General features: G+C 48.9%; 1 protein-coding gene across 1 annotated transcript in view; it reads right to left on the bottom strand.

Annotated features, from left to right (window-relative positions):
* The window catches only part of TMC3 (transmembrane channel like 3), a 36,590-nt gene extending 21,243 nt beyond the window's left edge, over window positions 1-15,347 (bottom strand). Inside the window, exons 1-7 of the mRNA XM_008687811.2 lie at window positions 15,059-15,347; window positions 13,676-13,822; window positions 9,862-9,937; window positions 4,432-4,513; window positions 1,642-1,748; window positions 785-883; window positions 540-682 (exon numbers count right to left, since the gene is read on the bottom strand). Of these exons, the coding sequence (XP_008686033.2) occupies window positions 540-682; window positions 785-883; window positions 1,642-1,748; window positions 4,432-4,513; window positions 9,862-9,937; window positions 13,676-13,822; window positions 15,059-15,147 (743 nt within the window). The 5' untranslated portion in view covers window positions 15,148-15,347. The remainder of the gene's footprint in view (window positions 1-539; window positions 683-784; window positions 884-1,641; window positions 1,749-4,431; window positions 4,514-9,861; window positions 9,938-13,675; window positions 13,823-15,058) is intronic.
* Between the last annotated feature and the right edge of the window lie 102 nt (window positions 15,348-15,449).

Below are 15,449 nucleotides of genomic sequence, written 5' to 3'. Positions count from 1 at the left end.
CTGGCCGTCTTCTGAGCCAACCTGCCCATTTTACAGATGAGGCCCAGAGAGGGGACGGGAGTTGCCATAGGTCTCATGGTGGGGATGATGCGGGAGTCCTGACCCCCAGCCCCTTTGTTTTCCTTGCACTGTGCCTCCTCTCAGTGAGAAACTGGGTGTGCAAACAGCATCATGACACAGACGGGCCTGGCCCTTGCAGGGTTTGTAGCTAGGTCACAGGTCCACGTAAGCCAAAGGACGATGCAACCTCTGGTCACTTAGACCATGCTGTTCCTGTCTCTGTGAGTGCAGTCACTAAATTGTCTGAAATTACATCGGCAGCTAAGCCTATTGATTCTTGTCTCTCCACACCCAACATGGAACCTGGCACAAAGCAGTGAATGTCGAATGAGTGTTGGTTACAGTGAGCATATCTCTTTTAGCCTTGGTCTCCCCATCTGCAGAATGGGTACAGTTATGCCTGAACTGTACGAGTTACTGACCAGACTGAGATCCCTCAGATCATCCCTGGCATATGGAGAGAAACTGAGTAGCCATACTTTTTCAGGAGGATGATGAAGCTGTAAGCAAACACGGCCATCCCCACCAGGAAATACGCCAAGGGCAGCCGGTAGCCAGCTCTCCCGATCCTTCGCTCCCTGCCGTAGTAGCCGTAGAAGAGCACCGAGTACTGCAGATAGCCCTGCCGAGAGAGCAGTCAGCGTCATCTCCCAGCCCAGCTTCCGGAGCTGCCGCCCGGCCAGCCCCCTCTCAAGACGAGAGTTCCGCCAAGCCTCAGCCTCACCCCCAGGGACCAGACGGTGTCCAGGTCTTGAGCAGAAGCCATGTGCTCCTTGGGGATGGTCTTGCTGGCCGTGCTTCCGAAGGGCTGGCCTGCAATGAGCTGGTAGAGAGAACAGGATGTCCCGTGATCCTCTGGGGGTAGGAGGGGACCAGAAGAAAAGGGGTGGCCGATCCCCAGACCCCCACGTCCTGGGAAGGCTCTGCGTGTACGAGATCTCTAGCGGCTGTCTTTCTGCTTGATTCTCACTAACGGAACAGTCATTCTGGGTGGGCCAAGTTTCTTTTTGCTTGATCAGCCTGCCTGGGTGTCCTCTGGCTGGGCTCCTACAGGTGGATTTCCGAGGTCACTGGGTTTCTGCACAGGAAATAGCCCCATTTACTTCGAGGACGAAGTTTAGTTGAGAAGTGGGCTTTATTTTATCGCGGTGCGGGTGAACCGGCCCGCACGCCAAACCCTGCCTGTCTCCTCCTTTTGTGTGGTCCAAGAGCTAAGAATCGTGCTTGCATTTTTAAACGGTTGGGAAAAAAAGTCAAAAGAAGAATATATTGGGACACTTAGGAATGCTATGACAGCCAAACTTCAGTATCCATAAATATCGATAAATAAAATTTGATTGGAACAGAGACGGCATTATTAGTGTATCATCTTTCACACTGCGTGGGGGATGGGAGCGGGGTCACCCAAAGCCCCCACTATTCGATACCCGGCCCCTCACGGAAGAGGTTGGCTGTGTCCTGCATCAACGCACGGGTCATCCTTCCCACGAGGATAAGGAGGGTTGTCGCTTTACAGGACTGCGCTGGCCTCCCTTGTTTTGAACGGATGGCCCTTCTTATTTCCCCTACACCAGTTCTTACCTCTGGAATGACAATAAAAGCAGCTGTCATTATTGTCAGCACAATGTTTATCCCAAACAGCCATCTCAGGAATATGAAGTAGGAGGCAACGCCAGACCCAAAGTGACCTAAAAAAACGCCAGACAACAACCACAGGGGAAAACAGTATCAACAGGATGAACAGGATAAAATCCGCACAGTGCAAAGTTCTCTGCAGAGCAACACTGCAATTTTTGGGGGATCAGGACAAAGACAAAGAATGCCATTTTTGTACCAATGGGGGTGTTCCCCCAAAATAGTCATTTACGGAGGTCAAGGTGCTCATTAGTATTTCCACTTATAAGCACAGGAAAAGAAAACTGTAATTTAATTATTTCCCTAATGACATATTCACCTAAAATACTTGTCAAATTCACATTTCACATATGTTCAGAAGAATCGGCAATCTTCTGAAAATTGGATATATGTTTTTTCATTCTGTATAGTTTTGAGAATTCCAAGGATTTTTCTTGGAATTATTTTGTCTTAATTTCAAGATATATACCAATTTGCTAGGTGTTAACATTAGGGGAAACTGGGTGAAGGAATTACAGGAACTTTACAACTTTTCTAGATAGTTAAACTTTTCTATATCTCTGTTTTATTCTAAAGCAAAAAAAAGTGTATTCAAGCCCAAACTTCTACTAAGAAACTAAGGGAGCACGGAAAGGAGATGAGGATGTGGGTGATTTGTGCTATCCTTAGAAAAAAAAAAATCTCTCGAATTTTTACTTCAAATTTAGTTTGTGTTTGTCATAATAATGGGAAAACACAAAGCATCACCAAGAAAACAAAAACATGACCTATTCTGAGCTCACTAAATTAAAATCACTACTAGAATGAGTTTCTAGTAAACTTTTAGTGTGACCCCCATTCTTATTCTCTATGTGTAGATTTTTTGTATAAAATTGGCATCTTGAGTTCTTAATGTATTACGAGCATTTTCTCATGCAAAAAAGATTCTATAAAATACATTGTGTTGTTTCATCAACTGAGTTTTCTGTAATTTATTTAACGTATCCCCACTACTTGATACTTAAGCTTCCGACTTTGCACGAGGTAGGGGATTCACTAGGGGAAGTAAGTCTGCAATGCATAATTTCCCTTCAAGGGCAGGTTTCCTAGAAGCAGAGCCCCAGGAAGAGATCCTGATCACGTGACACACTGAGGACGTGCTCTCTGGAGAAAGGGAGTGGGGGGAAGGGGAGGCTCGGGGGAGGTGGAGGGGGTGGAGAGCTAAGCAAGCACGTGGTCTTTGCTGGAGCCTGACTTCTTGGGGGACCCTGGAAGGCGAAATGCACAACACAGTTGGTCCACTTTGCACAAGGAGCCAGACTTGACTCCCCTTATTTCGGCACTGCCTCCCTCTAGGCCCTCTCTTGGGGCCCAGGATGGGGTAGGGGGAAGGAGGGGGCAGGTGATGTGTGCCCAGCAGCTGGAACAGTGCAGGCCCAGGGCCATTCTCCAGGGAAGGGGGCAGCTGTGAGTCACAGCACGGACACCCAGAGCAGAAAAGCTGGACCGGCCAAGAAATCCGGGTGGGGCACCAACGTGGTCCTTGTGCATTGATTGTGTTGTGGTCTTGTTTCTCTGGTTGTTAGGGAATGGGAGAGTTTTATCAAAGAGCACAAACATTATGAAGGCTTTGGTTACAAATTTTAACTTTCCCCTAGCAATGCTGGTCCAATGTACATTCCCACCCACTGTGTAGGAAAAAAACACTAACTTCCATTGAAATGCTGAAAACCGTTGTTTCTGCACTTGTCAGCATTTAGCTTTGTTGTTTTAGGGTATGTACAATGTCTTTTGTGGGTAATTAAATACAGTGCTATTTTCCTTGATGATTTCCTTCTTTACTCTCACAGAGAGGTTTGCATTCTGTGATCACATGCTCTGTATTTCCTTTAATTATTGAGTGGTTCTCTATCTTCTATTTAATAGCTCCTGGAACCCGACAGGGAAGGGTCTAAGCGTCCTCTTGGTTCAACTGCTGCAGTGTTTATAATGTTTGAACATTTTGGTTATGTGAGTTCATTTGTGTTTTTCTTAAAAAAATTTTTTTTGGATGAGTCTTTTTGATGTGTTTCTTCCGTATAAGTCTTAATGATCATTTTGCTGAGTACAAAAAATAAACCCCATTACATTGCGATTTCTACTGGAATTGCATTAAACTTGTAAACTGATGTCGAGAGAATCCACGTCTTCCAAATACTAAATCATCCTATGTCTCGGCACGAGACTCTGGAAATACCTGAGGCCCAATCTCACAGTTTCCTTCACTACAGACTCACTGTTAGGTTTATTCCCGCCCTTCTCTGGCACGTGTCACGTGTGCGTGTGTCACGTGTGCGTGTGTGTTGTGTGTCTACGTGTGTGACTATGTCGTGAAGGTGGCTTATTTATTTTTCAGACCATGCTTTCTGAATGGTTACAGTCGCCTCGAAGAAGAAGCTCATCTCTGAGGTTTTGTCTGGCAATTGCTCACTCTTCTGCTGTTTTTCACCTGATCCTTCAGGGTCCCTGTTGGGTCTGCTTCTGAATGGAGAGCCAGAAAAGCAGAGCCACAGAGAATGTGGGTCGGCTATCGTCCCAGGAGGAGCAGTGGGACAGATGTCTTCCATCCCCCCCTCCCTGCCCTGTCCCATGTCCAGCCCCGCTCCACACCACGTGACCGTGGCCGTGGTGGCGCCGTGTGGGGACCGGGACGCCCGGCCCCTTCTCGGGCTGCTGGCACCGCACCCCTGCCCCACTCCTCCGCGCGCCCGCACTTACTCTCAATTTTCTTTATCCTCATTTCCCAGGGAATGAACATGACCATGAAGTTACAGGCCAGGCGTGCAAACTTCCGCCAGAGCTGAAAAGGAGGGAGTGGGGTTAGAGAACTTCACAGTTGTCAACGTGGCAGTGACTTGGGATGCTAAGGTCCTGAGTGGAGCACAGGCTCCCACACACACTGTCCGATGCCTTCAATTATGCTTTTGCAGGACTTTGGGCAATACTAGGACCAAAGCAGCGCCCTCGTCTCCTCCGCGCTCCCGTTCGGGGAAGGGCACCTGCTTCGGGCTCTGAGTTGTGCTGTCTGTACCCAGGTGCCCATGCTCCAGGGTCACACCGGCCTTACTCCTCCCATTCCTGCTCTGGGGACTAAAAGCAGTGGAAATTCCTTGAGGAGTAATGTCCAAATGCACCCAGTTGACCCCGCTCTGAGAGTGGGGCCCAGGAGTCCACATGGCCAGCAAACTGCCCACCCGGGGGATCCTAATTCCCTGTTTTGGGGACGAGGAGTCGAGAACACTCCCTGAATGTGAGCTCCTCACGCACCTCCCGTCCTGCATCTGTGTTTGTCTCCCCGCCTCTCTCCCGGCCACTGCTGCCAGCAGCGAGATCTAGAAATTTGTCTTGTGTGTTTAAGATGCAATTACCAAAAGTTCAGAATCTTTATTATTTTTTTCTTTTTCCTCCAAGGAGAATAAAGTGGAATGTGCCCTGACACTGGCTCGGCTCTCCCACAATATTGGCAGGCTGTTCATTTTAACACACAAACAATCTGGGTTTGTGTTGGAAGCAAATGATATCATTGCAGAAAGAAGGCCGGCAAATGTAATTACAGCATTCTGAGCTCTGAGACAGCACATGGTTCTGACGCAGACACGCATGCTAATGTCCTTCGGGACGTGTCTGCTAAGGCCAGAACGGCTGCTTGTAAATGAAAGTCTGTTTGAATTTTATCAGACGTTGCAATTGTTCGTCTTCTGTTCATGGTTCCAGACCCAGCTCAAACCTAACCACGCCCATGATGAGTTCACGCAGCTTCTCTGGAGAGAGAAATAGATCCTTCTCTCGGTAAAGCTCACAGCAATCGCTATCCCTGTAATGTTGATCAGAGCCTACCTCGTGCTGCCCCGAGATTTTCCCCGTAGCCTACGTGCTGTAGCCCGGTGGGGAAGACCAAAGTTTTGCTCTTTCCTCCCCTACGGCGTGCAGAGGCAGGGTGCTCAAACAGCCTTGGGGGCAGGTTTGGTGTTGGAAAGCAGTGAGTCTCTGGCCCACTGTGAGTGAAGTCCCCAAGTGTCAGAGGCCCTGGGCGGGGGGCCCCACACCTGAGTTCGAGCTCCAGCTCAACCGCTATCCTACTATGTGCTCCTGGGAAAGGGATTTTCTTTCTTTGGGATTCAATTTCCTCGTCTGGATGAGAAGCAGGATTCAATCAGTGGTATTCAGAGTTACTCTTTCAATTTAAATTTTGGTTGAATTTCAATGAGAATTTCACACACTAAAGCTGAGTAACTTTTGTAGGTAAGGGATGCAAAACCTCCTCATGAGAGAAGTCAGGGGCACTGAACCCCAACACTCATTCTGGTAATGCAAGTCTACACCAGCTTCCTGAAGGGGCCTCCGAGAGGTAAGTGTGATTGAAAAGCGTGATTTGTTGACAGCCAAGATTCGATAAGGCATGGGAAAATATGCTTGTCTGCTGATTTGCACCAAATCTCCATGGAAAGCCCTGAAACTCTGAAATGATTTGAGATTTTAAGAGCAAAGCAAAATCAAAACAAAGCAAAACCAAAAGGCAAACTTGGAAGAAATAGGTCTTAATTGTGGGCCTGGGTTATTGGGTACCAAAAATAAGAAAAAGTTCATCCTTTCCTCTTTGGAACAGCCTGTAAAGTTGCCTAGAACAAAGGTGTTCTAGCAACAGGTATTACAGTTTATGAAAAATAAATTCTTCCAGAGCGTGTACTGAGCACCTACGTGTGTTTCCAGTACCGCGGCTGCAAATGGACAAGACGTAGGAGACGTCAGCTGGCACAGAGCTCGCATCCAGGTAGAGGGAAGGCAGCAACAGACGAGTCAACGCCACAGGGGGACATGGCCCATTGGGACTGGAGGAGAAAGCTCTATTAAACGAGGGGATCAGGAGAGGTCCATCTGGGGAGCTGAGACTTGAATGAAAAGGAATTGCTATTTCAAACAAGAATAAATTGGTAGAGGAGCTATCTAGGAGGGCAGGGCAGCCAGTAACATGCGTGAGTTAGCACGTGCTGGGCATTTTACAGTAGAGGATGGAAGAGGGGGAAGTGGGGTGAGATCCAATAGGTAGGCAATGCCCCGACCAGGTAGTTCATGGGAAAGACTTAGATTTAATTCTAAGTGTAATGAAAGCCTATCTATGTATCCATTATCTATCTATGTATCTATCTGTGTATCTATGTATCTCTCACTCTCTCTATCATCATCTATCTATCTATCATCTATCTATCTATCTATATTTTAGGTAAGGGCTGGCATGAGCAGTTTACTGTCTCAAGGATTGCCTGGCTGCTGTGTGGAAGAGAGTGGATGACTGGGGTCTGTGCAGGGAGGAAGCAGGAGGACCTGCCAGGAGCTCTGTCAGTCTATCTACCATCATGGGCAGGTGCCAAGTCACATGACGAAGGCTCTCAGGAAGGGTGACCTCCTTTGTTGGTATTGTGTGAGACACAAAGGACATAGACTATTAGAACCAGAGGGAATCTTGAGAATTGAACTTGAAAGCCAAAGTCAGAGCGGGGAACCAATGGCAGAGGGACCTGAGTGTCCTGACACCTGCTGGAGTGACTTCTGGGGTCCCGGTGGTCTCACACATGCACACCTGGCTTCCTTCAGAAACACAGACGTTTTCTGGTGCTGAAGGCAGACTGTCTGTAAAGAGCTGGAATCGAGTGGAGACCCATGTGAACGGGGGCTGCAGGCTGGAAACAGGGAGGGCGCCCCAGCCTGCCTTGTGTGGGCAGCTCTATGAGTGGGACCACGATCTCAGTGCTGGGACTCATGGAGAGTGGGTAGCTCACAAAATTTACTATTTGGAAAACAGTTATCATCTTCAGCGTATAAACCAAGGGCTGTAACTGGATGGGCTGCAGGCAGTGTGCCAGCTGGCTAGACACCTGTTTTCTCTACCTGGCAGCTGGAGCGGATGCTGATCCCTAGTGGTTCATATCAAAATTCCTGGTGTAAAAAAAGGTGGAGGAACACAGTTCTGAAGCTGGGGAGGGGAAGAACCAAAGCGTGAAGAAGACGGGTGGGCGGATGGCTTTTCTTGGGCATTTTACTGCGTCCCCAGAAAGCAGAGAAAGCTGAGTCTGGACTATTTCGTCACCCCAGTGCCTGGAACAAAGCGTGGCACGTGGGTTCAACTGAATTGGATCGAACCACTTTCTGTGGGGCCCTTGCTCCTAGAAAGGCAGGCAGCTGGGTCTGCCTGGCACCATGGAAAGCCTTGGGGCAAGCTCTCGGTGAGGCTGAACATTCAGATTCCCTTTCTCATTGTAGTCACCCTGCTCCTAATAATTCAGCCCGTTATCAAATTACATCTTTTTTTTTTAAAGATTTTATTTATTTATTTGACAGAGAGAGAGACAGCCAGCGAGGGAGGGAACATAAGCAGGGGAAGTGGGAGAGGAAGAAGCAGGCTCCCAGAGGAGGAGCCTGTTGTGGGGCTCGATCCCATAACGCCGGGATCACGCCCTGAGCCGAAGGCAGACGCTTAACCGCTGTGCCACCCAGGCGCCCCCATCAAATTACATCTTAATCGTATTGATCTTACTTTTCACTGTTATATATGACAGGTTGTCTGAACTCAAGTGAAGGTCCTGTTAGTATTTCCAAGTGTTTCCAATAGCATTTCATCCTGTCTGTTTAGGGGAAATAAGAAGGGAGCACATATGCTCATTACTCAAGAGATACACTTGTTTTCTGTATTTGTTCCATAAACTCCATCATAGCGTGACAGGCATAAGCAGTCATGGGTAATCTTGGTCACGGGTTAGATTCGAGTTTTCAGGCCGAGTCTGTGGAAAGTAAGGGGACAGCCAAGGCAGAACCTCGGAGAACTTTTGAGATTTTATAATTTTTCAGCTATGTAAAGTTCACGGCCAGCTTTAATGTAAACCTCATTAAGAATCCTTTTTTTGTTTCAGAGAATCTAAAAGGAGTGCATCGGTCAGCTTTTGTCTGTTAAAGTATAGCAGACTTTAAAAAAATACAATATCCAATATTGGGAAGAATATTATGAAAACAGTAAACTTGTATCTGTCAAGATCGACTATAAAGGGTTTTGGAAAATAGTTTATTAATATTTATCAAAAGCCAAAAAAATGAATTATATTTTTTTTCTATGGTGACTATAGTTCTGATATTGATCCTAGGAGAGGTATTTTAAAAGGTAGGAAAAGGGGACACTTGGGTGGCTCAGTCAGTTAAGCATCTACCTTTGGCTCAGGTCATAATCCCAGGGTCCTGGGGTCGAGTCCCGTGGTTGGGGGGGGGGCTTCTGCTCAGCAGGGAGCCTGCTTCTCCCTCCCCCCCCACTTGTGCGTGTTCTCTTTCTCTCTCTCTCTCTCAAATAAATAAAATCTTTCAAAAAATAATTCAATAAAAGGTAGGAAAAGCAATATGTGGAAAGATATTCCTTGCAGGGTTATTAATAATAATGAAAAATTATAAACAACTTAAATATTCACCAGCAAATAACTAATTAAGTTAATGTGCGTTTATCTGTCATGGACAACAGTATGTGTAAAAAATACGTAGCAAGATGGAAAAATCCTTCTGTTACGTGTGGGGTTAAGTGAAAAAGGAAGCAAGACAAAAAGGCTGTATACTATAATTACTCTCAGTGAGAATTATATATTCAGTAACTGGAATATGAGATTTTAAAAAAGATACTATATAAGGGCATGATTTTTTTCTTTGTCTTCTAAACATTTATGAAAATTACTCTCAACAGATAACTTCAGTATATATTAAAGTTTAGCTTTAAGGAACTGAATGGAAAAAACAAACAAACCCAAACCTTAGCACTGAATTATAAAGCGAGCGTTGGAATATATGAGTAACGTTCTCATTACAAGACGGGCAGTGAAAAAAACCTACACATATGGATGGGAGTAAGTCAGGAAGGATGCTGGGTCATTTCTCAAGGGAAGATGCTGTTCTCGGGTGAGTTAGGCTCACCCAGGGTCATGTACCATTGGCAGGTGACCACATCCGGGACTAAGCTCCAGGTTCTGGGACGTGCAGACCTTGCAGCTCACGGCACTGCTCTCGGCTGCAAGGACGGATGTGCACAGCCCGTGTACAGTGACAGGCACAGTGGCACGCAACTCCCTGGCCCCTGGACCGCAAGAGGGGGTGGGAGTGCCCGTGAACACATGCTCTCACCTCGGCACCTGCCGCTTGGTAGCCGCGGGTCCTGGTTAGCCTCCCTTCAAACTTCAGCACAATCTCCTTAGCTCGCCTGAGAGAAGAAAAACACAGCAGTGAGCACGATTTTATCATACTCGCTATCTTGGCAAAATGTGTGAAAGTGCGACAGGAGCAGGTGGCCAAAAGGTGAGGGGACAAGATGCCGTGATATTTCCTGACCTCTGGCCACCAGAAAGCTCCTTTAAAAAATACTTTCTGAAAAAAAAATGTAAATGGATAAATTCTTAGAAAATGATGATCAATGATGAAATGAGTTGCAACGAATTTCCTGAAGCCCTTCCCTGATTGTTGTCTGCGAATCAGTCATGAGCGGGTTGGTGGGGGAGTCCTGGCAGTGACCACTAGGGGGTCTCACCCCTCCCCTTAACCTCAGCAGCCTTCCTCCGGCAGCCTCGTCTCTGGAAGTCCAAGTCAGACCTAGTCTCGGAGAACCTGTCTGGAGGAAAGGGTGGTGTCTGCATAACCACAAAGAACCCGATTCAGCCCACAAAGACTGCTGACATGCTAACTGACCACTTTGGTGAGCGGAGCCGAGGTCCCCCCCTAAATGGTTAATCCCTGAAATGCACTGAGTTCTCCACGGGGATAGATGGTTAAATCCACACCGGCAGGGACAGCAGGATTCGACAATCAATGTCAGCACCAATGGGACAGACGGCAGTCAAGGACCCTTAGAGGTGAATGTCACCTTCAGGGCGACCTCATCTGACGCTGCGCTGATGAGACCCTCGTTATCCGTGGCCATACCCCCTCCTCTTGATCATGCTTGGTGCTGAAAGGCTTGGTTCCCTGGAGAGCCCCGGTCGCTGCTAGGGAGGTCTTGCATGTGCACCCCGACAGCCTTTTAGCAACACCCACTGCTTCCAAGTCTTTCCCTGAGAGACGCGGAAACTAGCTGACTCCCTTTCCCACCGAGTGAGACGCAAGCTAATCAGAGTGCTCGCTGGGTTTTGGAGCGCTGGGCCCTCCTTGCCGCCCCTCCCGGCTCCCTGGCCCTGCCCATGCCCTGGCTTCATTCCAGATAGAACCACAAATGCAGGCAGGGGTGAGGGTTGATGCTCTGCCCTGCCCAGCATCTAAAAGATGGAGGCCTGTACATGTGGAATAATTTATTTCAATTCATTATTTATAATTTTCTTCCTGCAGACGTTTTCTGCACACTGACTTGGGTCAAGCACGGCCGGACACAGAGGTACGTAAGACACAGTCATTGAGCTGGAAGAGCCTGGGGCTAACAGGGCGACGGAGAGCGGCTGTGGTGAGAGTATGAGATCTGAGGGGCCAGGGGGGAGCCACCACACCTGGACCTCCTCATGGACCCAGGTTGACTTGAGGGCACCGAGCACTTGCTTCGCTGCGCGGGACACGAGCCTGTGCCCTGGCCTCCCGGACAGTGCTCCTCCAGGCTGAGCGAGGGCTCCTGCTTTTCTCTGCGACCACGCCCCCTCCCTGGCTCCTCACGGGGTCAGGCTTCAGTGGTCTCTGTGCTTTCCAGATGCCTCCTCGGCAAATTCGCCGAGGGAGACGTTGCTCCAGGAGCTTCTCAAGGTGACCAGGGAGGAGACATGGGGCCCAGGGCATGATAAACGGGCGTGCTCAGAGGCCGAGCCGCCTTTGAGGGCCTGACCGCCGGCCCCGGGGAACCAATGTGGCCCTGTCGGCGCCCGGGCTGAGCCCCCGGCCAGGCGTCAGCCCCAGGGCCTGGTTTGCCCTTTTGACAGAAAAGTGATCATTTGCTGTGCTCTGCCTGCAGGCTGAAAAGACTTAGTGTCTTATCAATAATTAATGATCATTAATTACTAATTAGTAATTACTAATTACTCCTGCTAACCAGTAATCAGCCATCAGCAGTGGCATTTCTGCATGATTTTTTAAAAACTCAGATACAACACATGACCTTTTTTTGTTTTGGGATAAATTGCCCTAATGATTCCTTTGGCGGAGTTCCTCTGTTTCAACAGAACGTGGGTGTTGGGGTCAGAGAGCCCGGGGTTCAAAGCTCAGGGCCGCTCTCGGAGGCTGTGCATCCTGGGGCAAGCCATTTCACGTCTCTGAGCATCGGTCTTCTATCTGAAGTTGCCATCCCCACTCAAGGAACCAGACGTGGGGGGGCTGGTATCAGACAAGGAGGATTAACCAGAAACTGCTGAGCCTAGACACGACAGGCACCCTTAGCCATCTGCCGGGCCACCTGAGGGCCGGCTGCATCTTGGGCCACCTGCAAGAGCATGATGCACGAGGGAGCCGACAAAGCTGCTATTAAATGGGAGAGAAATGCGAAGCCTGATCGCAGACCTGGGGAGGAGGGGCTGCGTGCTTGGCCTCTGGAAAGGGCGCTAACAAGGTTCTGAGCCTGTCCTCGCCTCGCCGGGTGCCCGATGATTAGGCTGCGGTCTGTTTCTCCAGGAAGGTCCACTTAACAGGTCAGAGTAGCTCATTGAGACCGTTCAATTAACTCCCTCTGCTGTGACCCGGGCAGCAGCGTCATCCATCAGGACTCACTGGCGGGCGGTGACCACCCTGTATCAGAGACCGCTCGAGGCGCTCACACGGCTCATCCCATTTAACCCTGGGACTCTCCGTGGATCTCAGACTTCAGTAGGCGAAAGAATCCACCTGAATGCCTGTTAAAAATACCCGCCCCCCTCTCCCATACTTTCTGTTCGGCAGGTCTAAGAGCAATCGGGGATTCTGGGTCTTTACCAAACCCCTGCTTGCTTAACGGGGCACATTTTGAACAGTGTTGCAGGTGCCATTCAACACCATCGCCTCAACTTTAAAGAGAAAGAAAGTGGCCAAGAAATTAAGAGAGTGACCCAACAGCACATAGCTCAGGACTAGCAACCTGTCTGCAACTCTTTGGCTGTTCACTGTTATCTAAACAGATTCCCTGGTGTGACTCTAAGGATCATAGTTACCTGGTTTCCCACAGAATCTGGTTTCCCCCCAGATTTCCAGCCCAGCAGGTGGAATTACCGTCTGTTTTCATCCCGGCTTAGAGACTTGCCTCCGGGGAGTTTGGTTATTTTGTTCACCTCGAGACACAGTGCTAACATCTAGTGTTTGAAAGGAAGGTAGAAAACCACAAACTCCACCAACACACACACACACACACACACATACACACGACACACACACATACACACACATACACACCCACAATTGGATTGGCCATCACAAACTCAAATACGTGGTCCCCACAATACAGAAGGCACACATACACACATACACACACATACACACATACACACACATACACACACATACACACGACATACACACACATACACACACACATACACACACATACACACATACACACACATACACACGACACACACATACACACACATACACACACATACACACGACATACACACACATACACACATGCACACATACACACACAGATACACACATACACACATACACACACACATACACACGACACACACATACACACATACACACGACATACACACACATATACGCACATACACACATACACACATGCACACATACACACATACACACATACACACACAGATACACACATACACACACATACACACACACATACACACATACACACACACACACACTCACAGAGATACTGGCCACCTGAGGCCCTTGTGACTTCTCTGCGTCAGATCCAGAGTGCCTGCCCGCCACTCTCATGTGGTCTTTGTGCTCATTTCCTGGGGCAGGACAGGGCGGTTTCGTGGAAAGCGTATTTGCAATAATCAATACTGGCTGTCCAAGCCCTTACCTCAGTGCTCCCAGCTTCTGTGCCATGGTCCAGGGTCTGCAGCGAATGTTTGCCATGAGATCTTTCTGGAACTGTATATTCTGGAAGATTTGTTCTGGATCATTGCTGTCCCCTGTCTCATCAGCATTAAAGCTGTCATCCAAGTTGCTGAATGGATCGAGGCATTAAGGAGGAAATCTGATTAGTAGAATTGCTTCCAGCAAAGATCTTGCCCGGGGCACGTTCAGCATCTTGCTGCCCCTGGGTCATCTGTATGAAGTTTGTATGTATAGAGGGAGAGGGACCGGGACCCGGGGAGGCAGAGGGAGAATTTGGCAATCTTGGGCAACACTGAAGCACATTCATTGGAGTCTGTCACTTTGGCGGGTCAATGAAAGAAAATGGTTTCTCTGGATGAAAGGTTTTATCGGAAGACGTCATAAAAGGAGACAAGAGGGTGCTTATGAACAATTCCTGAATAGCAGCCTCTTTGATGGCAAAACAATGTCTATTTCAGGCTATTGAAATAATCACTAATTTCAGAGACTGGGCTCCTCCCTGTCCCCCATTTTGCCTGGAGGCAAAATAAAGAAAAGCCAAATGCTGTCATCCAGAGGACCCCCCCCCCCACGTGCCCACTTCCATTCTTGGAAACTGAGATAGCGGAGGCAGAACAGGCAGCAACGTCTAGAAACAAGAATGTAGCCGAGCAGATTTATGTGGGCAGATATCACAGGGAAAGAGTTACTGTGTAGGAGAACCATTTTCCCACATTTGCAACATTTATTCCCAATAACAATTGATGCGCTAACCCTAATGGGACTTTCAGGAGGATAGGAGGGCTCTGCTGCTTGATCAATGATGCATGTCAAAGTAAAAGGAAATAACTCCTTTGCTCTTCCCTGATTCAGACGGTTTTTTACTTACTCATAGGAGAACCTTCTCCAATTTCTCCAAATTAATGGAGGTTTTAATATACCTTTATAAATACCTAACAGATTCAAACAGCACTCCCCCACTTCTTCCTAGCCCGAAGCCTTTCCCAACAGACACCTTATTTATTATGACAGATGTATTATCTGCTCTCTTGACATCGCAGATTGAGTCAACAGAGAGAAAACAGAAAACGCATGCCTGTGGGTTCGGCCAGGTTGGGGTACCTTGGATTCGGGTCCCCTGGTCAATAAGCAGGTAGAGCCTTCTCTCCCTGTGCACATTGTCAAGGTGGCCGGCCCCGTTGTGCAAAAGCCCAGGGAAAGGAGTTTCTGAGTTCATTCTGAGGGACAGGGCAGCGGGATGGGGACTTTGTCCTCTGGTCGGACGCAGGCAGGGCGCTGGTGACTCGGGCTCTGCTCCTCCGCACACCAGCCCCCTTCGCCCGGCAGGTGGAGGGAACCCACTCACCTGAGCAGCAGGGACTCCTGGTAGAGGTAGTGCTGGCTGGGCTTTCTCCGGACGCTTCTGTAGCGTTGGCATGCCTTCGACGGCTTCATGGGGGCTGACCTGCTGCCAGTGGCCCCGAGGGGCCGGCAGGGTCCCAGGAAGCCGGCAGCAGGGGTCTGCTCCAGCCGAGGCTTCTAGGGGAGCCGCTAGGCTGCGGTGCTCCCCGGCTCTCAGGAGCAAGAGTGCGCGTCTGCAGCGAGCCTGGCGAGGAGGCCAGCTGTGCATATGTAATGCTAAGGTGTCTGCGCGGCTGAGATTGGCTGGAGTCATCCGACAAAGGCGGGAGGCTTGGCCAGGCTGAGCCAGGGAGCCCTAGGTGCTGCCCAAATCCTCACATCCGTGACCCCTCGTA

This window comes from Ursus maritimus, unplaced genomic scaffold, assembly GCF_017311325.1.
Source record: "Ursus maritimus isolate PB19 unplaced genomic scaffold, ASM1731132v1 scaffold_27, whole genome shotgun sequence".
Classification (NCBI taxonomy): domain Eukaryota; kingdom Metazoa; phylum Chordata; class Mammalia; order Carnivora; family Ursidae; genus Ursus; species Ursus maritimus.
This window is presented reverse-complemented; position numbering and strand designations above follow the sequence as displayed.